This window comes from Anser anser (genome assembly GCF_964211835.1).
Source record: "Anser anser genome assembly, chromosome: 1".
Taxonomy (NCBI): domain Eukaryota; kingdom Metazoa; phylum Chordata; class Aves; order Anseriformes; family Anatidae; genus Anser; species Anser anser.
In genome coordinates, this window is record NC_139720.1 from 3,105,792 (window position 1) to 3,131,347 (window position 25,556).

Below are 25,556 nucleotides of genomic sequence, written 5' to 3' on the forward strand. Positions count from 1 at the left end.
AATGAGCGCAGCCCATTTCATGTGGTGTTTTCGCTACAAAAGCTCTCTGACTTGAAAGCTGGCAAAATTTGGTGATTTGAGGTGTGCATTGCTGCTGATACGAGTAATTGGCAAGGGTGGAGGATATTATTTTAAAGGGGCTGACTCATTTGGAGGCATTTAAGGAATATAATGAAAATATGTACACAAAATGGATCGACCAGAGTCTGTTTTCAAATAAGTTGCTCTGGTACAGATAAAACTGGATTTTAGCTCCTAAGGAATCTGAACCAGCTCCCCTTACAGTCAAGGGTAAGGCTTGATTTATTATATCCCAGAGACAAAAGGGATGGGATTGTGCTCTTCCTTGGTCCAGTTGTTGGCAGTGTTTTGGCTTGCCCTACATCGTGCCAAAAGTGCTCTTCTAGCCTAGATGATACACGTTACAGAGGAAGGGTAAAGAGAAGCTACCCAGAATTTTTAAGGACCCTTCTGCTTGGGTCCTGCTGCGGAATCTGCTCTGAGCAGGTTTTGTACTCTCAAATATTCTCACAAAATATAATCCTGAGCAGGCACTGAAAGCTGGATCGGGATTGACACAGGCTACAAAATGAGTACTGTGCTTGAATTTGAACCCAGAGCCTAGCCCAAGTTCTTCGGTTCTCTGTGGCACATCACCCAAGGAAATTGCCTTCCCCCACCTCCCCGCCCCCCCTCCCCCCAGTTTCAATTAGAAAGAACATTAGGTCAATCAGATAAAGCCACATTGGGAGGATTTCCTCTTTATGGCACTTGCCTCTTCAATTATCTATAATGAACTTCCTCACAGCCCTGCAAAGCTTTTTATATGCAAACGAATCCTGTTTTGGGGCTGCCACAATCACAGCTTGTTAATGAACTTGAAACAAGTGTTATCGAAAAGGTTACAGCACCAGTGGTGGGGGGGGACAGGATAAAGCTGGGCAAGGCCAGCCTGCAGAGCCGGGATTGGCCTGCAGGTAACGTCGTTGGCTATCTTCAACCCCCATCCTCCAGCCCCCTTCGGAGGCTTTGCTGTTTGACAGACATCAAGCAAAATGCTCACTCTTGGGAAAAGGCTGCTCGGCGACAGATAGGGCTTTGCCACCCCTCTGTCCCGCCGATGCGCGCTGCCAACGCATCTCTTCCTCATCCAGGGGAAGAAAATAATAAAGATGATGATGCCAAGGTCTGTTCTTATGCCAGAAAAGAGAGAGGGAGCTGATTTTGAGGCCCCAGGACATGTGAGGTAGGGAAGCCTCTGCAGGGGAAAAAATCTGGGGGGTGTTGAAGCTATGCAGTCCCAAAAGGTATTTATGTATGGCATCTTCTGGAGTGATCACAGCTGGACTCTTTCACTCATTTTAATGTAGCCTAGACCATTGAGGCGGTGTTTCCCCTCCTTCCTAGCTTTTATAGGGCTAAATCACATGGGGTTAGATTATCCCTCACTTCTCCATGCTGAGTAGCTACTTAAACCTGCAGCTAACCCTAACACCAGTGTGCCTTGATAGGGCAAAAGCACTGAACAGAAAGGGGGAAAGACTTTTTGCACCATCAAGCCTTGCCCTCCTGTTAAGACAAACACTTCTGCAACACTTCAGCTATTGCATTTCAGCATTAGTATTCCCCTGGGGATGTCACGTCATGGGACAGGACAACAGCAAGAGCAGGGAGTGCTGGAACAAGGTGCAGCTCTTCGAGGACTCCTGGGGGTCCAACACCCTCAAGCCTCTTTCCCCACTGGCTCTGTGTTCAGCATAATGGAGCATAACGCAACTTCCACCACTCATACACTTGACTTCTTGGGGCCTCCTCAGGTGTGTCTGGTCGCTGAAGTGCTGTACAGCACAAGACCCCAGGAAAAACAGAGCACAGCAGTGGTAGAGCTCATCACTGCAATGCAGTACTGCATGGGCATGCCACCTCTGATCCATACCCTGTACAGCCAGGTTAATGTGATAGCCTATTTAAACTCAGGCTGTGGTAGCACATATTAAAGAACACCTTGTGTCACATTAACATCAGCAGATAACCAGACCCAGGGTAGTTCACCTCCATCCAGCTCCAGTGACTGCGTGCTTGGCTGTCTTGGTTCTGGTGTTAACCTGGGCCAGTCTAATTGAACTCCATCAGCACTTATCAATTCCTTACACCTTTATCACTACCCTATAAGCACAGATGAGAAATCAGGTTACCGCAGAGGGCTCTTTCATCTGGCATCTCCACTGGCACAGACAGACAGACACCGAGGAAGGCTTCAGGACTTCACTGCAGCTGCACGTTGGGTGGATGCTGGATTTTCCTCCTGCCCTGGGCCATGGGCTGGCTGACACCTGCAGTGTGATGACTGATGGCTCTTGTAATTCTGTCCCTGGTTGGTGTAACTGCAGATGTTACACGTCTAATCCATTTCTTTATCTTCCTAAGCTATTTGCTTCGGTGAGATGTTTGCACCATCTGCTGTAACAAGCTCCCAGGCTCTCATAAACCATAAATTCCACTTTCCTTTTTCTCCAGCCCTGGGTCTATTGTTTTCCTTCTCTTGTCCCTCACCCACAACTTCAGGTAAAGCTCTCACCTCTTTAGGTTATTTCCCTGTCTCTATTTGTGCCAGTTGGACCTGGCCAGGGATTCCCTTCAAGGAATTGCTGTAACATTGTCAGCACAGGCTGAAATGGTGTTACTCTCTGCTCTGGATAAGGTGGCTGTGCCATCATGACCTGGTAGTGCTTTGTAGAGGGCAAGCAGTGTGCCAAACAGTGCAGAGAAGAAAAACAGTGGATAGGCCTTCTCTTGACATCTAGGAGTTGGAAAGACTTTAAAAAAGGACAGTCAGGTTCTCACCGGTGACCACAATGGCATGGTTGGTGCACATGGCATACTTATGTTTGTAGCCTGGTGTAGTGGTTGTGTATTTTATATCAAGCTGCCTTGGATTAGCAAGGCAAACACAGTAGTAATTTCTTAAATTGTTGATAACTTCCTAGCATACATGGATTTCACAGCTTGCAGTTGTCTAATTGCACCATGAAGAAGCAGTGCTCTGCTGCTCTAACTAAAGCTGTGCAAATTCACCTGACTTTGAACAGAGTCTTCTGCATTGCACATTTGGGTGCCTGCACCTCTACCTGGCTGGATTAGCAACATCCACTCAGCATTTTTCAAAAATGTTTGCAAGCCCTTCCTGGAGATCTCCACACAGCATGCAAAAGTTGTTTCTTGAGATCTGAAGCCATCTATAATAAATGTTCTGTCCCTTTCTAAGCCAAACCAAACTCTCTTTTTAGCAGCCCGTACTCTGTGGCTTAAAATATGTCTTGCTGGAACTGGCTGGGGCTGTGCCGTTTGCACAATGGTGCATTGGTTGTTGGGGAGGCAAGGAATTATGCTCAGATTTTGCTTTATTCACTTCTTGGGTCATGGCATCATGACCAGGCTCAGACCCTGGAGGGGACCCAATTGCTTTCTCTCTACCTGATTAATGGAGCAGGTAGTAAGAGGCACCAGAGGACCTCTTTGAGTCCTGAAGGTCAAGGGACTGCATGCGGTGCAAAAAAGGAGGTGGGAAAGGACGGCCTGTAAAAGTAATCCTTACTCACCTATTTATCTGAGCCTCCTCAGCAATGCCCCGTGAATCCCCTTGTAACAGGCAGAGGCCCAGGGAGACACAAAGGCTTTGCAGAGCGTGAAGTGAGAAGGTTGAGAAGCATCAGAGGGCTGGAAAACCCGTGGGCTGACTTGTTGTGTTGCCTCGTCTCTCCCCAGGACTGTCCCCAGCTGCTACAGGCAGAGAAGATCCTGGTGCCGGTGGAGGTGATCAAGCCCATCACCCTGAAGGCCAAGAACCTGCCCCAGCCGCAGTCTGGCCAGAAAGGCTACGAATGCATCCTGAACATCCAGGGCAATGAGCAGCGGGTGCCCGCCTTGAGGTTCAACAGCTCCAGCGTGCAGTGCCAGAACACATCGGTGAGCAAACCCCGCTGCCCTCAGCACCCCCGGGAGAGCTACAGGGACCAGGGAGGACCACGAGTGCCTACAGCACTGTCCTGATGGGATCTAGAGCTGTGCTGCAGCCCTTTTTACTTTATTGTATACCTGATTTCAGCTACAGCCAGGATTGGTAGCTTGCAAACTGCCCCTTTTGCTCTTTAGGTCTGGCTTGTGTTACCAAAGAGCAGTGCTCCAGCCTCAGATCCCAGCATTTGGCAAAGCTGGAGCACCTTAGCCGTGACCCACAGACATTATTTTTTGGTTAAAATGTCCATATCCTCGCAGTGCCACATCCTTGTTTGCATCCAAAACGGTTTCCAAAGGGACTGATGTTCCCGTCAGCACTGAGAATTAAATTTATTATGTGGGGGAATTAGTGAAGGGACACAAACAACATATAAACAACCTGACAGATGGGTCCCAGGAAGGGTGAGATGCTAAAGGCTTGAGACAAGCCTTCCCCAGGCTCTGCTTCATCCCTCTGCCCTCCTCACACCCCTGTTTCCCACCTGCAGGACCAGTAACCCCAATCCCAGGGAGCCCCTGTGAGGCTTTGGGGAAGGAGCCATGCAGATATGTGGCGGTGGTCTCCTCGCACGGCTCCTCTGGAGGCTTCTCCTTGCAATTTGTGTCTCCCGGACATGCATTTGAGTCATTTGCATTGCTGTTATGAGATGATTTATTAGTCAAAGAGCTAATTACAGGCTTTAGCCACTTCACTGCAGCTCTGCCACTCCATGCCGGGCAGGGCTTGTTAAAACCCATCACAACATATTCTGCTGCATTAAGCAGCGTGTTGGAGATTACAGGCAGTTCACACGTTTCATGATCTGTCGGAAAAAAAAAACAAAAACACACACACACACAAAACTTTCCCAATGACACTGTCATATTTATTCTTTTTTCTCCCCTCCCTCCCCCTGATTTTCATTACTGGTTAGTGGCCTGTGAGCATCTGGATTTGAGATTTCACAGAAACGAAGGGGCTGAGAAATTAAGAAAGCATTACACCATCTTAAAAACAAATTCTTTTACAAAGTGAAAGCCTGGGGCTAGAGGAATATTATATGCACCTGAGCAGTGTCTACACGTCTATCCAAAGCATCTTAGCAGGGAGGAGCGCAGCCTCCCTTCAGAGTCACAAATTATCTGGCAGAAACAAGCACCCGCATGAGGCATCTCAGGGTAATTTTAAGCACAGTTGGGCTGAGTGGGGTACTGACTGCCTCAGCAGCCCTGGAGAGTCTCTCTTAGCCTCCTGGTTTGTGTTATTCAATAGATGAGCCTGATTTTAAGAGGTAATGATGACTATTCTCATGTTACCTGCATGCTTCAAGAAGCTGTAGTACCTACGACCAACAAACTGGGCTCCAATGAATCCCCAGGTGTATTTGCTCATGGGATGCCTGAGCGCTGTGACGACACTTGATTTTAACATTTAGTTTGATGCCATGACACTCCAGGCTGCTCCCGAGCTGCTCCCGGTGGTAGGGCTGAGTCTCAGGCTGGTGCCAGGGCGCTCCACGACCTTGGTGTTGTGCAAGGTCTGTAGCACGCCTGCCCCACGTTTGGTGGTGGCTCAGGTGGGCTTCTGGCTTCTCCATGGGGAGAGGTTTATTTTGGAATAAACTCTACTCTTTGCTCTTCTGCATCCTCTGCATCCTACCTCTTCCTCTTCTTTTCTTCTTTTCTCTTTTTTTTTCCCTCTCTTTTCTTCCCTTCTCTTTTCTTCTCTCTTCTTTTAAAGGCACTTTGGCTCTCTGATTTGAGGCTATTTTTTTCCCCTGTGAGAAATGTTATTTCATTGTTGCTCTGAATTTACCAGACACTAAGAGAAAGAGATGTGCAAGGGAGAGCCAAACAAAAGAAAGAAACATTCACACAGATACAAAAAAAAAGAAAAAAAAAAGGAAGAGATGCCCAGGCTCTGAGCAGGTGGCAGAGGACACAGACAATGGGAAAGGAGTGCTGTAGGTATGTCTCCATCATGATTATTTCCTTTCCTGCCAAAATTAGCATTCCGTCTGGAGCCACCGTGATACAATGAGCCTCTGCTCCGAGGGTCACCTGGCTTTAGGAACAGCTGTATGAGCTTGTTTGCAAATTGAATCAGCCCCCTTCAGCCGAGCTTTTTATTCGGCAGAGTAGCTGGATGAGGCGCCGCGCGTAGCACCTGCATTGCAGGCTTGGAGAAGGTCCAAAGGAGGGTGGGAGGATGTGTTGTGATGGTGTGTCCCTGAAGGGATGCTATCCTGCCAGCAGATCTTTCTGTTGGCGATGCATGCTAGACTAAGCAATCATTCTTGGCTTGTTTTCCGACGTAAGCCTCAAGTTCTGTCCCCTCCCATCGTACAGGAGGCACCAAGGAGCTCAAATTCAGCTCCTGCAGAACACCTTCTGCAAAATGCAGGAGTTTTCCTGCTTTTACACAGAATGGGAGCAGGAAAAAAAAAGTCTTAACTCTTGCTCCTGGCTGCCTGGTCCCTCAGGATCTACACCAGGGGAGCCGAGATGAAGACCAGGTCCATCCATCTTAAGCAGGCACTTTTCTAAGTGGCTCCAAGTTCAATTAAGAGATGTTTTAAGGACACCCAGGTGGGGCCAGCCTATCTGATGGCCTGTCAGTAATGTCATATTCAGCACTGATGGTGCCTAGGTGCTTGGTCCAGTCAATAGCCGGCTCCATCTCTCTCCCTGTCTTTCCTGTAGATATTTCATTTGATAACAGCAATAAGTCACTGCAGGCAGCACGCTTCGGGACAATTATTGTTCTTGTCAAGTGGTTTGAGCCTCTCAGCTCTGGGCTTTGTCCTCTATCACACCACCCAAGGCACACAATTATCGCTCAGAGAGACCCTGCCTGCCATTCCTTATTGCACTTACGATAGCTCCGCCGACAGTCTGGACACGGAGTGATGGGAGGAAATGAAAAGGAGGAGAGCTAAGGAGGCATATAAATAAGTAAATAAAAACCTTACCCGAAACGGCTGGAATGGATCTATTAGGGCACGGAGCAATCTCCCCAGTGGGAAGCACTGGGAGACCCAGCACTTGCAATCAGCCCAACACAGTCAGCAAACTTCAGCATAAAGAAGAGGAAAATGGGTGAGCGATGACCTGCCTGACCGTGCCACGATCACTGCCATCACCAGCTTCAAAGACCTAAGCACACATTTGCTCTATGTCAGCCTGTCCCCGGTGCCTGGTCTTGGCACATGCAGGCAGCACATGCTGATTTCCAGCAGTGAAATCCCTGCTGATAATTTGCCTCAAAGCCCTTCGCAGGTCCGTGTGCTGCGAGACCCGGGGTGGGACAGCTTAAAGCGCTGGGTGAGAGAGGAATAGGAAAAGCAAACATGTTGCATTTGTCACGTTATTGCACTTGAGCAAGAGATCTCAGAAGCACTTGACTCTGTGGCGTGGCTCGCAGAGAGGGAGTGAGAAAACAAAAACAAATACAGGGCTGGAAAAAAAAAAAAAAAAAAGAGCAACTATTCCCAAACATGATGGGAAAACACACTTACAGGAGGCCAAAGGCAGATGAGCCCAGGGCTGAGTCATACATACGCCTCTCAATTATTGTGAAATTATTAAATTAATTTATCTACATTATTAAATTAATTTATCTACATTCAGATATCACAGAGGAACCCTAGTCATGATGTGGGCTCTTTTGTTGTGGGTGATAACACAGACACAGAGAGGATCCACAGACACAGAGGTTCAGTCCCAGTTCTAGTAAGCAAAGAACTCAAGGTGAAGGGATGGCTGGGAGCAAGAAGGTTTCTGCCTCCTTTTTATGGCCAGAAAATTGATGCAAAGAGGGATTAAATGCTTTGCACAGGGTCACGCAAGGAACTGGTGGCAGAGCCAGATACAGGAATCAGTCCCCAGGCCCAAGCTCTAAACACAAAAGCAGTCTTTGTGCTGTCAAGGAAAACTAACACTAAAATAAAACCACGATGCTGTTTGTCCACAGATGTTTCCCTGCTATTGGACATGTTGGAGGTACATCACGTAACCAATCTTGGTTTATTGTCCTAAGCGTGCCCAGGACAAACCGCCAAAGGTCTTTGTGTTGCACAGCATCTCAGGAGGATGCACCAAGAGGTCACATCCCTCTGCTTCTGCACAAACCACAAGGCTCAGAGGTCTGCAAAGCCGAGTTCCTCTAATTCAGGGTGCTCGTAGTCACTAATGGGATGCCCAGAGGAGCCAGGAACGTGCAGATTAGTATAAAGCAAAGCATCTTGCTGCTCAGTCAGCTAATGTTCGCATGGCTGTTACAAAACCGAGAGCTGTGATTTTTTTTGCAGCCACGATCTCAGCCTGAGGATAGGGAACTTGGTGGTGAAAACCTCCAGGAGACAAACAGGCACCGTGTTTACAGTGGCTTGTGCACAATATGTTAAACCGCAAACAGTGTGGCAAAATGGCCGAGCGATGACACGGGCTCAGCCCCTGTTGTAAGGCTATCTGATACTAGCAAAGAGTTTAAGAGACAAAGAGCTGGTGCTTGAGAGTTCAAAACACAATGTGCTGTTCCTGTGAATTACAACAGCTCCTTCTAGCAGCTTTTTGGCATTTCCTGATGAGAGCCAGCCTGCCCTTCTGGGAGGGCAGCCTCTCTTTCTCAGTTCGGGCCTCTAAATTGCCTGTAATTTTCTACTTTGATTTGATACGCGTGGTGGGAATCCAGATTTTGCAGACTTTGGGGTCGGATTTATGTCTTTTGAGCAATTTTTGCCTGTGCTGGAGAAAGTTGTGCGAGGCGACACGTACATACAAGCCTTAGTGGTATGAATGCTCGTAGCAGGAGTGCCCAGGAAGCTCTGCTGTGCGTCCTGCAGATCGATGCCTCAGCCCTTTTCTCTCCTCTGAAACATATTTCCATCTTATTGTTACAGCCGAGCAAATCCTTTTCAAAGACTCCTCTTGCGTTCAGCGGGCTTTGAACAGAGACCACAATGAGTTAGCAGCTCCTGTGGTCTGAGCAGGACGGAGCATCTACTCCCCATTACTTTGCAAATTGCTCTGTTTTGTTGCCGTGCAGCCCATGAGCTGTCTGAGCAGACCAGGCAAGGCAGAGAGAGCATCCTCCTTCCAGCCCCCAGCTGGTTTCATCCCTGGAGCTCTTCCATGGGGATCTTGTTGCTTATTCCCTCGCATCCGTTTCCAGCTCTGGATCAATTCTACCGAGTTAACAACCCTAATATGTGTTTGCCCCCGGTGCCACAGGCAGATAAGATCTAAAATCCCAGCTGGGCTCCTGCTGTTGGCACTGGGATTCTCAGTGGGATGAAAGGCTCCGGGGGACTCCAGCTGCCTGTCCCTTGGCAGCCCTGCCTAGGCTCTGCTAACAGATAAATCCCAATGCACACACATGAGGATCTTCCGAGGCAGAAATTAATGCTTCCTCATGCACCTACGGATTCAACTTGCGACTTAAGGGTGACCAGCCATTCTGCACATACGCTCCTTCCCATTTCCAATCAACGTTTGCCAAGTGCCATGCAAAGCAGGTGTCAGCAAAGCTCTTGACTGGCAGAAGATTAATTATTCTTTACTTTTCAGTCGCTCTCCTTCCCACTCCAGTCTCCCCATCCTTGCTCCTAGCTCCGTAAAGCTGTGAAAAGTCAGTGCTGTGAGTCCAAGCGGCTCTGCATCATCTTGCATCTTGCTGGCAGTGACACTGAGGAGTGTTATAAAAATGCTAATACTGAATGAGGCTGGCGGGCACAGCCCTATCACGCAGGACTCGGATAACCCGCGGCAGCTCTTTACTTCCATGGTAACCACAAAGCTCATACCCATAAATACCCTACAACTAGATCATAATCACAGGGGCCTGCAGATTACCGGCTAATTGTGTTTAGTTTGTCCAAACAGAAATTACCGTGCGACTAGCACTCACTCTGCCGTAATGGACAGAAATCACCATATATGATTTGCTCTGCAATTATATGGCAATTAGTGGATACAGGAAAACCTGCCTCTGAAGGTTCAGAGCTTTGATATCTCTGTGGAAAACGGTGCCGAGACCTTAGCGATGGGGATTTTTTTGTGGTCCCTAAGACATATCCAGCAAAACCAGACAGCTTATTGAACTGTATTTAGTCTCATAAGAGGGAACATGTATTTATTTAGGAGTGGAAGCTTGTCCTGCTGTAGATCCCAGTGCTGTGGGATATTCCTGATCTCAAGATAGTAAATTCGTACAAGTGCTGCAGTCAGTAGCAGTGTCTCTTCTTGCCTTGTTCCCATTCTGTCCTTTAAGCAACCGTCGCTGTGATGCATCCTCTCCTCTCCCTTGTAGGAGGCTTTTTGCCTTTGGGTGAAGTGCTGGGTGGAAGCTGCTGATGGAGGCGGGCAGTGGGATCTGACGGGCAACCGAGTGAACTCTGTGTGAACTGACTTAGGATAAACCAAAACCTGACTGGAAAAAAACACACCAAGTACCACGTGTCTGAGAGTTCACCAAGTGGGGGGCTGGAAAAGACCCCCAGAGACGAGCTTCCATTTCCTTCATTAAGGCCAGATCCGTGTACCTTGACTGTGCCTGACAAGTGTTTGTTTAAGTCTGTCTAACTGTCTCAAAAGACTTCTAAGCTTTTCTTAATACATATTTGCTGGAAACTGGATACCCTCTACACCAGCTGAAGCTTTTCTGGTTCTGAACAGGGAAAAATAATTGCCTCCTGGGGCTTGTGTGTGTAAGAAACTCTGTCTAGTGCATCCCCAAATGAGATTTGCTTGTTTTTTTGGCAGCAATATGGCACTGTTGATTCACAATCTGCTTGCGATCTCCAGCAGTCCCCAGACCATTTTCTGCAGCGCTGGCCAGTCACTCTAATTTCGTATTTGTTTGCATCGATTTCTCCTACCGAAGAATACTCGCTGTTCGCCTATGCTGAATTTCACTTTGTTGACTTTGGCCCCGTTCTACAAATTGTCAAGTTTGTTTTGAATTCTTAACCCTGCCTTTGGATGTTCTTGCACTCTCTCCCAGAACAGAGTCATTCACCAAAGCTGTTAGCACGGTCTGCAGTCCATCAACCAAGTCAGCAGTGGAAATACTGAATAATGCCAGACCCAGAGCAAAACTCCGTTAGAAACACCCTCCCAGCCCAACATTGAATTATTTGATTTGGGACCTTTTTTGGCAGCTCGTTCATATACCTTATGGTTGATTCTTTTAGATCACATTTCCCTAGCTTGTTTATGGGAATCTCCTGCAGGACAGTAGCAAATACTCTACTGAAATCTAGATAAATCACATCTGCTGCCTCCCCTTTATCCACAAAGCCATTAAGCCTGTCAAAAAAGGAAATTAGATGAGGCTGACACAATTTGTTCTTGACAAATCTATGCTGGCTGATTTTTATCACCTTATCATCTTGCAGGTGCTTATAAATTGATTGTTTAATAATTTGATGTACTTTCTTTCTGGGAAGCCGAGTTAGTCTGACAGGTCTATAATTACACAGAACCTCCATTTTCCCCCCTTTTAAGGCATTTCCAAGTTATGCCCATTCCCTGCTTTCTAAGACCTCACTCAGCACCCAAGAGCTCTTCAAACTAACACTCATGTAGATAACCTTAGATACAAACCCAGCACCTACAGAGTACACAGCAGAGGTATATTTTGATGGCACATCCACAGTGCATAATGTACGCCTTAGAGGTGCACCCAAGAGTTGGCAAAATATTCTTCAGAGCTGTGATAGAAGGTACTTTGCCAACCCTATAATGTGCAGATATGCTGAAATCACAGAATATTCACCTAATAGATAAGACTCATGGGCTGTTGAGATGGACACGGCTTGCTCCATTGAGAACCACAACTTTGAGAGCTTCCCGTGGCTTTCTTGGAGGTAACAACAGGTAGGGAGGTAGGTGACAGCTCCATTTCTCTTGTTCACAACTTGCAATATCAATTCTTGCCCACCTCAGGACCCTTCCCAACCTTTGGGCATGAAGTAAGGCTGGCTTTGTTGTTTTTTTCCCTTTTGCTCTCCCGCTTCCAGTATTCGTACGAAGGGATGGAGATTAACAGCCTGCCGGTGGAGCTGACGGTTGTGTGGAACGGGAATTTCAACATCGACAACCCAGCACAGAACAAAGGTAAAAAGAATTATTTCAACTTGTCCTTGGAAGCAGTAACCTTAGCAACGGGCCTCATCGCTCCCTACGCTTAACAAAGCCGCCACCATCTCCTCGTGCTGTCTGGTGCAGACTTTTTCTCTGCACCCTGCAAATTGCCAATTTTTATTTTCTTTTTTGCTTTTCCCCCTGGAGAAATACAACTCTCCCTCCCAGTTGCATGGCTTTCCCCTTCATCACCTTTGCCTCCTGCTTCTCCCCACTTTTTTTGTGTCTTGTGTCTTTGCCCCTCCTTCTCGTGCTTTCTCCCCCTCTTTTATTTCCCCTGCAATGATGCTCTTCGAGTTAACACGCCAGGAGATCAGGCACTCTCTGCTCAGAGGTGATGTGGTAATGAACAGGGCAAGGGAGAGGGGGAGGAGAAAGGCTGCAGCCTCGCCAGGAGGAAAAGGCTGAACAAAGCAAAACCACAATGGCAAAGGACCCAGACCCAACTCCTGCCCGGAGCCCCACTCTGTTTCATTACCATGGATGACGGGGTTGATGTGTCTCTCACAGAGGGTCATTGCTTCTCCAACTCAGAGACAGGGATTTTGGCTGGAGATGGAGGGTCCAGCCATATCCTCTTCTTCTTGTCCTTCACCCTCAAGCACCTGGAGCTGTTTCCATCAGGCTCCCTCTCTGCTCAGCCTCTTACAGCTCAGACCTGAAGTCTTTCCTCCCCACACCACCACCCCTCAGAAGTTTCTCCCTCCCTCACTTTACCTTCCCTTTTCTTGGACACTACCCAGTACTCGTCCCAGTCCCTCTCTCCCTATCAGGTGTTTCCCTGCTCCTCTCACACCATCTCACACCCATCCTTGAGCTGAGCTGACCCCTCTCCCCACTGCATGACCCTTTTCCATCAAAGGGATAGTCTGGATTATACCATCATTTTTTGGGGCAGAAAGGCAACAGCCACATGCATGTGGCAGCCCCACATGGAAGCACACAACACATGCTTTCGTGGGCATAGAGCTTTATTTACTAGCACACATATAGTGGTTAAAAGCTGAATTTTTGACAGCGCTGCAAATGAGCAAACTTTCTTCTCCGGAAAATCAAGAGGGAGAGGCAGGATTAGATCCAGTGTCTTTCTCAGTGCAGTTGCAAGATGGTCATTCACCACTTTTATAGCCAACATCACATAAGCTGGGCTGGTGGGCTGAAAAGCTGAACTAAACCAACCACAGTGAGCAGATGAGCTCAAAAAAAATGAGGGAAAGTAACAGAAAAATAAGGAAGCACCAGTATCCCAGGAGGCCTGAAGCACACTGTGATTGACAGATGTTTTGAAAATTTTCTTGCAACCAGCCTCAAGAAATAAAAAGGTTTTGAGCTTTTCCTTGTCTTGGCCAATACTTGCTGACTTCTGGGAGAGCAAGGTGCAGGTATGGAGAGCTGAAGCTTTTCAGCACACATATCCAAAGCCTTTGAGCTTTTGGACTGTGCATAATAATAACCACAGACAAGACTTTAGTCACTTACTGACATGGCAAAACAGAAGTACAAAGGGAAAATCCCCCATCTTACAACGAAAACCACCAACACCCACACAAATACACAGATAAGCTAGCCTGAAAACCTCAATTCTGCCGTCTTCAGCCTCGGGGAGGAGACGTTTGCTATCAGCCCCCTGTGCAACTCAGGCCTCAGTTTACACATCTGTAAAATAAGGATAAATAGCAGGATCTTATTTCATAGAACTGCAAAAATGTTAAGATTTATTTGGAAAAAAAAAAGCTTTGACTGCCTCTAATCACTTATTAGCAGCCCGAAACGGAGCTAAGCACTAATCTTTGCTGTCTGTATTAGAGGAGGATCAACTTAGTACTTCAAAGTGTAAAACAGTCTGAATTTTTGGAGCAGAAGAAGGGGGAAAAGCTGATTGTGAATTCCTGGATTCAGCCTCATACCAAACCATTTTGGCTTTATTATTCTCTCTTAGGATTTATGTTAAGTGAGAAACCTGAGTGACTGTACCTTGACACCCAGTGCTGGGTAAGGTGTTCCAGGAAAATTCCCCAGCGTGAAGTTTTAGGTTGTGGGTAGGGAAGGTATAGGAAACAATTTGAAGATGGAGAGAGGAGGCTGAAACTGGTGGTAGTGTCACATATTCTAAGAAAAAGGGCTGGTCCGAGGCCATGTCACTGCCCAAGCACTTTTCTTCCCACCCTCCTGCTTGCAGCCCATCACCTTACTGAGGGCAGCACCCCTTCTGCTCTCACCTCCCAAAAATATCTTTTATCTCACCACTCTATCAGGGTGTAAACATTTTATCCCCCATTATTTATCCCCCTGCAAAAGTCCCACACTGCCTCTGGGACGAGCACCCCTGAACGCCTCCCCCCCTCTCGCCTCGCTACGCCCCCCGACATCCCACCACTCACCCATCTTGTCTGCATCTCTGAGGTCCTCTCCCTTTTCCTATCCCCACAGTTCACCTGTACAAGTGTGGGGCCATGCGTGACAGCTGTGGCCTGTGCCTGAAAGCCGACCCGGACTTCGAGTGTGGCTGGTGTGAGGGACAGAACCAGTGCACGCTGAAGCAGCACTGCCCGGCCCAGGACAGCCAGTGGCTGGAGTTGTCCAGCACCAAGGGCAAATGCACCAACCCCAAGATCACAGATGTAAGTCACGGATCTGCAAGAAGCCGGTGTGTCCAATCTTGTACCCTTGCCTCGGTTTATTTTCCTGATTTGGCTTTGGGTTGGTGAGGGGAAGGTCAGTGCTGGGTACCCCAGAGCCTGCGAGCTGCCCACGCAGGGCTGGCAGATACCACATGAGGCCTTTGGGACACCTGGGCCTTCTGGAGGTGAGACAAGACACCTGGGGGCATCTCAAATCGACTACGTGGGAGTTATCAAATGAAGGCTGAAAGAGCCTCTCTGGCCAGACTGGTTGAGAAGAGAAGCTGAGTGATCCCAGAGTGTTTGGAGCTTTGCTGAAAGGAGGCCAAGGAAGAGGGCAGGGTGTAGTTCATGCCTCTTGGCAGCAGGATGCAGACAGCATCATGTCCAGGAAAAAAAAAAATAAGACTCCACTAACTCCAGCAGAGAAACTCTTTTCTGTTTGCTTGTCTGACTTTGCAAGGTGAAAATCAGCCTCATTGATCAGTCAAAGCCCTGTGCAATTGTCAGCCTTCCCTTCCGAAGGCTCAAGAAGGAGACAGGCTCAGGCCAGGTCTAAGGGAAGCTTGGAAATCAACTATTAAGTGATAAAGGGGGAGAGAGAGGGCAAGGCTGGGTGGACCTTCCAAGGTAGCAAGGTCCCTTGGAAGGTTTCCTATTGATTGTGCTGACTGGGCCAAATGCAGAGTTAGGGGAAATGTGCAAAGGGGAGATAAGAGAATAAAAAGGTGATAGAAAGAAGAAACAAAGGAAGGTGAAGACAGCAAGGGAGAGAAGCTGGGACTTCAGCCTAAAGTGATTTTATCTGCTCTTAGGATGCCTCTGCCATCATGATGGACAGCATTTGCAAGGTCATAGGCAGGCAGATTGACAGATCTGAGCCATGATAATGGGAAGTACACCCTTACCAATTGCCCCCTGCCTTAAGCATTTCCCAGTCACCGTACTTTAATTAACATGAGTAAACTTTCAGAGTGGATAAGGCCTTATTTGCAACTGAGGACAGCAAGGAAGAAAACGAGACAAAGAAGAGAAAGAACAATGAGGAAAATCTGGCCTCCATGGCTGTGCTTTAATATAAAATAATAAATGGGCTATTTTCCTAGAAACTAAGAAAAGTTTTTTTTTCAATTGTATTTAATTAAGAATCAAAAGATGTGGGTGTTACGGCTCTAAACTAGTGTCCATGGATGGAGGTTTTTTGTGAGCAAAGTCTGGGTAGAAACTAGTTTTCCTAGATGCCATTGAAAGGAACGCCTCTTATTTTGTTTCTGTCCATCTTGCTGCAGTCTGTCACTCTTCAAAGTACCCAAGGAGTTGTATTACCCTAGTGCCATACTAATTATGGTGTTTCCAAGGTGGAGATCCCCACCACACCTGCATTTGTCTGCAGCTGGTCATTCTTAATCCACCCAAAGCTGTGAAGCCAAGCCCAGAGACAGCCAGAATGAACAGCTACTTGGAAATTTCACTTCTGAGGCCTTGCAAATTATAGGGAGCTGAGGGGAAACCTTTTCTGAATTTTTTCCGATTCTCAAACCTTGGGAAAGGTTCAGAATTGTTGTAGAGATTCACAGAATTTAGTACTGGGGAGGTGTCAGATGGCCAACTAAAGCTGAAGTCCAAACCACAAGGGCTTGACCATGCAGTAACGTGCTTCTCTGAAGGTCTATCCATATTTCTCCACCATGCTTTGAACCCAAACCCTGCACCTACAGCCTCTTTACGAGGTGAAAACCACTCATTCTCCATGTTACAGCTCCAGAAGGGATACACTTCTAATTCTGCTGGCATTTCCTCCAGCAGCTCCCAAAGCTCGCACAGATCATTGCAATATTCGCTCATGAAATATTCCAACTGTCTGGTGCAATTGTAAGTAGCTCTTGGAAAGTCTTTTTTTCTGAGCCATTAGCATGGAAGTAATCTCAAGTGACTGGCTATATATTGCAGCTAATGGCACGTCTGGAGCGGTTGGTAAGAGCAAGTGTAGTCTGGCCAGGAGCCAGGGAAATATCCGTGCAGGCGAGGGAGGAGAAATAACACGTGTCCTCACACTTGCACAGGCACACACACACACTTGCACCCTAGCACACAGCTTCCCACAACCTGCACTTATTTCCTGGCTCCTGCATTTATATTGCCACTCAGTGAAATTAAAGGACTTAGAGGCTCGCTCAGCCACGAAAACCTTCCTGTCGGAGTGACAAGTGGTGGCATTAGGCTGATGCTAGCGGAGGGCGTAAATTGTGATGCAGTGTCGTAGCTCTGGGTCTTGAAGAGAAAGCTGAGGCTCCCTGGCAGCTTTCGTATCCCTGGCTGCATTCCCCTCTGCAAAACTGACAGGTCTCATTCCAGATTTTTGCACCTGTGATAGGAACAGGCACTTTCTCCCTTGCTGTGAAAACAGTGCAGTAGCACCTTCTTCTTGTTGTAGGCATCTGTGGGAGTGAAGTGAGCTGGGGTTAAAAATCTCCCGTACGCTCCTGGGAGAATACCAAGTCCCCCAGTTTTAAGGAAATGTATGGGCTTTGAAGCTTGCCTTCAAAAATGAAAAAAAAATCCTCATTGTTTAGTAGGGGATTTTCAGGGGTGTTGTGCTGACTTCAATCTAGGAAGTTTCCTGTTGATGTTTTTTGAGTCATCACAATTTTTTAAAATCCTCATGGAAGGAGGATCGTAATGTTTCCATTGAGTTTCTGTGACTTTCGTCTCAAACTCACCCCTAGTTATACAAAATAAAGGACTTCTATCAAGATGTTCCTTTTTACACTACGCTTCCTTTTATTCTTTGTAATGACATTAGTTATACCACCAAAAAAATCCTCTTTTGACATGCTGTGGGATACATTCCACATTCTAGCAAGTACTTTCAAGGATAGGTGAGCCCTAATTAGCCACAGACCTATCTTACTAGACACCTGCCTTACTGGAACAAGTAAAAACTACTTGATAGCAAGTTTAATAACCACAAAATGGTAGCAAAACATTTCATGGGGAACTGAGTTCTTTTCTAAAAAAAGAGTCTAATACATAAGGAAATAAAATAAAACCTTGAAATTGTGATTTAACTTTCTCTTTTCACTTTTAGTACATCTTAGGATGGTTTTGTACAGTATGGTGCAGTCTGCACCATTATCTAGATATTATCTAGTCTCTCATCATCATTCATATAAAGTGTTTTGTTTTATCAGAAGGGGGTTAACTGATGTCTGTGAAATAAATATTTCAAATATAAAACTTTGCTTGAATAGATACCTATTAAAGATGCAAAATCAAAATATTTTGGAATTGCCATTTTTGGGAAATAGCTCAGATTTTCATTGCTGAGTCCCCAGCTGAGACAATCAGTATTAGTTTATCCTCGAATAGAAATTCCATTTTTATTCTATTTTTTTTTTAAGATATGTTCCTCATTTTCTGGATGATAACCACAAATGCCACTCTTTTTCTGTTTCTTTTTATCCATCTTCTGCCTGTCTATCATCATCACAGACCACACAAAGGTGAAATCTTCAGCCAACCCAAATAAATCTCATCTGTCTGTTTTATGAATGTTGTGATATTTTCTTTTTGGACTTAAAGAGTCTGCTTGACTTTCAGAGTAGGAATAAGCCTGCCACAGATCTGATTTTGTTGGTTCGAGTGGAACTTGACTATGTTTTGGACTGGAGATGTTATCTGGCGTGGTTAGTGCAGTGCAGACTGAAGTTGCTGTGGCTTTGGGGCATCAGAAATGATCAGGACCCATCACTGCAAGTGTCAGTCTGGAGTGTGGTGTAGAGACAACAAAAATATCCGTTCCAGCTTTGGCTTTTCGGAGTTGCTGTGCCATGCTGTAGCAGTATCCCTCGGTATCTCTAGTTTGGATGAAAAGCAAAGACGTTGATGAATTTCACTTTACTCTAATGCTTCCTTTCATAGTTTCCTACCCAGACCATTGCAGAGGACTTGTGGTGCAGAAGTTGTGTGTACACTAGACAAACCTAGAAAATCCAACACTTGTCTGTGATCATCCATGCTATTAAATTGTTGACTTCCGTAAGCTCTTTGTATAGTCAAAGCAAAAACACAGTCATATGGGAGGTGGTTTTTGGTACCTAATATTAAATACCCTAGAATAAAGTATCCTCTAGAGGTTCCAGGGCCTGTCTCCATTTATTAAAGATGAACTTGGCAAGACACAGGAACAGGCTGCCCCCAGAAGCTGTGGCTGCCCCATCTCTGAAAGGTTCAAGGCCAGGTTGGATGGGGCTTTGGGCAACCTGATTTAGTGGGAGGTGTCTCTGCCCATGGCAGGGGGGTTGGAATTAGATGATATTTAAGGTCCCATATGATTCCAACCCATCCAACCCAAATCATTCTATGTTTCTGTGATTCTACAGCCTAAAAATTAGCCTCTCGGTCAAAATTAGGCTAACTGTGGTGCCAGACTCAGGGCTGGGAAGCGGTCAAGGGCAGTCCTGCTCATGCCAATGCCTTGGCTTTGCCTGCCAGTCACACTGCTAGGCAAGGGTCTAGCTGCCAGACCTGGATTCCCAGTTGGCAGGGCCATTGGCCAACGGGTACTGACCTCAGAAAGGGAATTCCCCTGTCCTCACTGCAGAGAGAGCCTTGCCAGTGCTGGCAGATGGCAGCCACGACATCCCGAATGGGCGGAAGGGAATACCCTTTGAAAGCAGCATTAGAAGATCCTTTCAGCTAGCCAGTCATATGGCAAAACATTTGGGCACCATAAATAATTGGAAAGGCAGAAACGAGATAATTAAGGGCCAGCGCCATGATTTCCATGCTGTTTCAATGTTGAGGAGACATCTACAAGGGTAATTTTCTCCCACCTCTGAACCAGGGTGATAGATGCAATGCAGAGTGCTCTCCCATTTACACCCCCCTCTGCATGGGCTGGAAATATTACGTGGAGATAGCTCGGGGTGCAGGCTGAAGTTCTGCTATGGGAAAAAGGTGAGCTCTGGAGCTTGGGTGGTAAGCCGAGTAAGATGCAGCGATCCTACCCCTCTTAAGGTCTGGTAAAGGTCCAGACCGGTGAGAAAATGTCATGCCACCAACCACCATGACTGCTAAGACACCCGTTCATTTAATTCTGGGTCTAAGGGACCAAGAGCTAAAAGTCCTCCACCCAAAAACACCATGCTCCCACCACTGCCCTTCCACTGTACCCAGCTCTTCCATGAAGGCAGCTGGGGCTCTTTTGGAGATGTGTTGGCACATAGCAGCTGCTGCTACTGTCGCTGCCACTGTTTGTCTGCTCTGTACCTAACCTGGCACTCTGTTTCCATTGTGTCTGAGCTGTTTTGTTGTTGTTGTTGCTGTTTTCAGATGGACATTTTCAGCTGAGTTCGTCAGCAGTGTTCAATATCTCCCTCCAGAACAAATCAAAAACTCCTTGTGCTTTTGGTTTTTTGAACTTAAAGTGTCTGACTAAAGCCACTTACGTCCTTTCCAGATAAATTCACTATGTCCTTTTCTTGTTCTTTCATACATTTCTTTGTACCGTGGCCCACTCCTGCCTTTTTACAATTTATAAAGTGCAGAACTCAGCTGCAACAGTAGAAACCCTTGCTCCTATCTCAAAGACATCTATTCCTCTCTTGCTGTTTTGCAAGTAGTCTAAAGAGAAGAAATGAGATCTGAGGCAGGAGTTTGGACCATGTATGAAATAATACAATTGCAAGGGAGCTGGACCCAGTGATGTATCTGGAGTAGGTTGGTTACTTCAGTTGATCAATATTCAAAACTATGAGTGTCTCTAGTGATCACAAAGAGGCCTCATACTGCCTCTTCTTTCTCCTGATAGGATGCTGATGTCTTTATGTAGGTAGTTTGATTATTCTCTTATTTCTTGACTTATTTCTCCAGATCAATCCCGTGACAGGCCCTCGTGAAGGAGGGACCAAAGTGACCATCCGTGGGGAGAATCTGGGGCTGGAGTTCAGAGACATAGCATCTCACGTCAAAGTGGCTGGAGTGGAGTGCAAACCGCTGGTGGAAGGGTACATCCCAGCAGAGCAGTAAGTTGGGTGTGTGGCAGACAGTGGGCCACAGCACACCTACTACCAGTTATTGCTACGTGTAGGGTCTTTGAGGAATTCATTCTCCTCCTTTTCCCTGAAATCCAAAGAATTCATGAAGTTAAAGAAGTCATTCCTCTCTAGGAATTAACAGGAGTTAATAATCCATTTATTACCGTATTTAGATTGCATATTTTGGGTGATCATTATGGCATATGCCATAAAGTTAACTATTTTTCAAATAACTGCCACCACAAGAGTGTTCAATCCCAGTTTGTGGGGCAGCAGCCCCAAGAAGCAGCTTTCTCCATGCAGGAACGATCAAGTCCTACAGCTGCAAAGCTGTCCACCATACACGACTGGGGACAAGACCTCTGCCCAGAATTCGTCTATACAATGAAGTGAAGGTATGGTGGTTTACACCAGCTAAGTGTCTGCTCCAGTCAGTGCCAACAGACGAAAAACACCTTTCTTTAAAGAATAACAGTGCACAGTTTGGATCCTGGGCTGGAAAGGAGCAGAGGATGGGTTAAGTCTACGGTCCATTCTCCAAGAATGTGGGCTGTTTCCTCTGCTTTCTTCTCACCCAGACTGCAAAACCACCTCTAAAACCTTGCCTCTGGTTCTGTTTTCTCCACAGGATAGTATGTGAGATGGGGGAGGCCAAGCCCAGCCAGCACGCTGGATTCGTGGAGATCTGTGTGGCTGAATGCAAACCTGAGTTCATGGCCAGGTCTTCACAGCTCTACTACTTCATGGTAAGATACTGCAGAAAGATATCCTGGGCCCTGAAGGTCCTCACACTGGGTCCACTTCTCTCTGTCTGTCTGTTCTCCTTGACCAAATTCAGCCTCTGAGCCCTTCACTGCCATCCTGAGCACTCCAAGTTGTTCCTTTCATTTCCTTTTGAAATTTTTTATGAGCAAAAATAGCTTGCCTAATTAATGTTTCAAGAATCTAATAATAGTCCAAATTATTAGTCCAGTTACAGTTGGATACAGCCACGGTCCAAATTAGTACAGAAAATCCTCATTAATAGTTAAAAATGCTATATAGGAAAGAAATTTAAAAAAAAAAAAGGGGGAAGAAAAAAAAAAAAACAACCCTTCCTGATATCTCACTTTTCCTGGATGGAATGTTAGCCCTGCCAGAGTTCTGAAGGTGTACAATTCAAGGGGTGCTTGTGTTAGGGGGTCTTCTAGGTGTCCAGGAGAAGCGGTGCTAGAAGCAGCACTAGGTCAGGAGGGATGAGTTGAGGCTGAGAGTGAGTTGTAAGGTATTACTGGGGCTTGCATCTCCAGACCCAAATATTAAAAATTTCCAAATTTTCCAAGGCAGAGAAAGATTCCGATTGTGAGTGGCCACCTTTAGCAGGTTGTCTGGAGTCTGCTCTGTTTTTAGACAGCACTCAAAGTGTAACCACACTTCTTTTTTTAGAGATACTGGTGGGGTTCATAGATTGTTGTGGTACATTCTCTGTCCAGGACATCAGCTTGCAAAGCAGTCAGAGGGGATCTGGGCCTGATCCTGCACTGCCACAGAGGTGCAAATACAGCCTGAAACTGTGGCTTTGCCATGGTGAAAGCCTCACGGAACAGAGGAGCAGAGCCCCATGAATGTTGTGCATTTGACTTGTTTTGCTCCATTCTCACCCTTTCTTGTCCAAGAGACCTGCTTATTCCCGTAAGGCCCCTTGCTGGGGACAGGCAAACATTACCTGGCCCTGAATTGTGCAGATCTTGTGGAGGTCTGAGATGAGAGGGTCTCTTTGTTCCCATCAAACTCTCAACTCCTGCAAGGGAATGGGTCTTTTCTAAAACAGTCCACATACCCAACTATTTTTTTATGGTAAAAGGAACTGGTAATGAATGCAAATCTCTCCAATTTCCCCCTTGAGCAATGGAGATCTCTGTATTTTCCAATGTCACTCAGGTGCTACAGTGGCGGGGGCACAGAGACGCCTCAAGAGGTGGCCCCCACCATGCCAACAGAAGGGCTCTTTCCAGGACATTACACTTCAGCACGTCACCTTTGCTAATCTTGGAATTACAGTCTGATTTTGATCATCCGTGTCCATCTGTGACAGCTTTTCCCTTTGCTTGCTGGCTTTCCGGCTGCCAGCTATCCCAGCCGTGCATGAGCATGAAGCCAACAGGGTTTTCTCTGCTGCATACCTTGATACCTTTGTGCTAGACAGAATAAAACACCGATGCTCCCCAGCCTGCCCATCATATGTCCTCTCCCGCATCCACTGCTTTCGTAGCAGGAGCTGTGTTCATTGGCGTGGCTTGACTTCCTCCGAAATTCTGTCAGGAGAGTAGAGATGTTGTTGCACACATTGCACACCATGGCATCTGGCAGTGGTGGGTGGCAGCTTTACGGGGAGGAAGATGTTTGAGAGCTACGGAAGGGCATCTCACGGGAGTTAAATGCCACTTGCTGACGCATAGCAAATCCTCTGGAAATTACTTTTGCAAAAGGTATGAAGCCAAGCAAGGTCGAACCTGGCTGATAGTTTCAGCCTCCACCTCTCCTGTGAGAAATGGAAAGGTTGACGCTTTGAATTCAACAGAATCCTTAATTTCGGTGCTTTAAAAAAGAGGCAGTTTAATTTAGAGATGCTAGAACAGTTCTTCCCAACGTTTCTAACCTGAACTTTTGAATTCAGAATGCTGTTAGTTTGTTTTTAACTGGTCTGTGATCAAAAATGCAAATTGCGTTAGAGAGTTCAATAAGCCAAAAGGGAAACAAAACATTTGGTTGCAGGCTGAAATGAAATTTATGATGATCTAAATGAAAATCATTTATTTTTTTTCTCTCTCTCTTTTTATGTTACTCATTTTGTTGCTATGATTTTAATGCTGTTGTCTTTCAACCCAAGAGATTTTACCTTTTCTTTTCTTTCTTTGTTTTCTTTTTTTCAAATCAGATGCTGAACTAAGTTTGCCTGTATTCTGTCTCTGGCTCAGTGCAGGTGCTGTGGGGTGATCTGGTTGCATTTCTTCTGGGCCTGCTCCTATAATCCTTGTTCCAGGACAGCATTTTGAACAGATCTCCCTTCTGTCTTGGGCTGCATACTGCCCCTCCTGCTGCTGCCATTGACCCAATAGAAAGGACAACGGGGTACACGAGCTGCCTGTGGGTCATGTCTTCCTCTGCCCTTGTCCCCAGGAGGAATGACCTGGGAACCAAAGTCTTGATGTGCACCATGAGGTCAATTTAGACACAGCTTTGATGGCAGCTTCTCTGAGGACAGCTTATGCCAAGGAGATAGTGGAGGAAAGTAAAAGGTTGGGCAGCAGAGGAAAGTAGTCAAGTACCTAGAAAGATACAGAAGATTTTCTGGCCTCCTCTCTCCCTCGCTGTCACTTGTCCACTTCAGCCTATTACAGATCCACTAGACCCCCATGCATTTTCCATCACCTTTCACCAGCTAGGAAATGGTAAACAGTCTGGAGGCTGAGTTTTACTGCAAACACGCTGTGCAATATTTATGAACGCCACTGTGAATAATTAATGGTTTATCACAACTTGGAAAGCTCAGCCACAAAGCCTTTTGTAAGATCGGCGTGAGATACATCAATACTTTGCCAAGGAGCATCACTGATGTAATTTGGGTCTGCAAGAATTCTGAATTGAGCATGGCCATTTTCTCAGCTATTGAGGAGAAGGGCAGAAGGACATCAAGGACTGGGACAAGGGCTCTGAGTCTTTAACTTAAATGTCCTGCTCTGGTTTGTAAAGTAGCTAGTATTGCAGGGCAGTTGTGCAGGCTATCTGCACCAAGCTGGCAATTCCCAACCCGTTCTTTCATGGGTGGGAAGTCATCTCCCAGCAGCAACCTAATGGTCGGCCACAACTTGTATTTGAGTTATGGCTATCAATAAGGAAGAGGAGTTGCCATCACAGCACGAGGCAGTACCATAAAAATAGAGAAGCACAACATACTGAAGACACGTCTCTTTCTGCACCTTGTATCCCAATAACATCTGCTGGAGAATATTCTCAGACAAGTATAAAAAACAGGTCATTTCTTGTTTATTCTTTCTTCTTGTACAACCTCCAACTTTCAGCAACTGATAGGTGAGCAACTTCTTGAGGCAAAAATAGTCTCAAATCCACCATATCAGAAACAGGCAAGTGTGAACACAAGAAAAGTCCAGCTCTGTCAATAATTTTTTTCTACTGGTCAGTATCTCTGATTTTCGAGTTCAGCTCTGTCTCCAAGCAGTAACTTCGTTTTGAACAAAAGCAAAGTGGAAACCTTGTTGCTGTTTTTCAAAATGATTAGCCATAAGGGCACAAGGACGGTGAGAGGTCTATGTGTGTGAAAGGGGGAGCTATGGTGTGTGTCAAGCAGCTTTATAAACGTGGATTAATGGTCTCCAAAGCTCAATAAGGTGACTGCATGATGTACCTGCTCATTCAGAGATGTTGAGGAGAGCTTCAAGCATTTGTGTCATCATTCTTAGAGAGGAAAAAAAAAAAAAAAACACCTTCATTTAAATGCATATAGTGGCTTTTCACTTGGGACTGAGTGGAAAGTTTTTCTATTAAAATGCAAATGAAAGAATAAACTGTAACTCCAAATTTCTCCCTGAAAATGGATGTCTCCTCTCTGCATTGTGGTAACAGGGTGATCTGTGCCTTCAGAGTACAAGTATTTTATCTTGCTTTTGGGAAGAATAGAGAGTAGGAAGGCAAGAAAAAGGTTTGAGATTTGGGGCCTCTAAAGGAATTATGCCCTCTTTTTGATATATTAATGCAA

At 46.2% G+C, this 25,556-nt stretch overlaps 1 protein-coding gene across 5 annotated transcripts in view; it reads left to right on the forward strand.

Moving 5' to 3' along the window:
* Positions 1–25,556, forward strand: part of PLXNA4 (plexin A4) — a 423,229-nt gene that overhangs the window by 328,956 nt on the left and 68,717 nt on the right. For all 5 annotated transcript variants that reach the window (XM_083813595.1, XM_083813603.1, XM_083813604.1 and 2 more), the window contains 5 exons: positions 3,766–3,966; positions 12,018–12,114; positions 14,572–14,762; positions 20,637–20,788; positions 21,429–21,546. In XM_083813595.1, the coding sequence (XP_083669721.1) occupies positions 3,766–3,966; positions 12,018–12,114; positions 14,572–14,762; positions 20,637–20,788; positions 21,429–21,546 (759 nt within the window). The remainder of the gene's footprint in view (positions 1–3,765; positions 3,967–12,017; positions 12,115–14,571; positions 14,763–20,636; positions 20,789–21,428; positions 21,547–25,556) is intronic.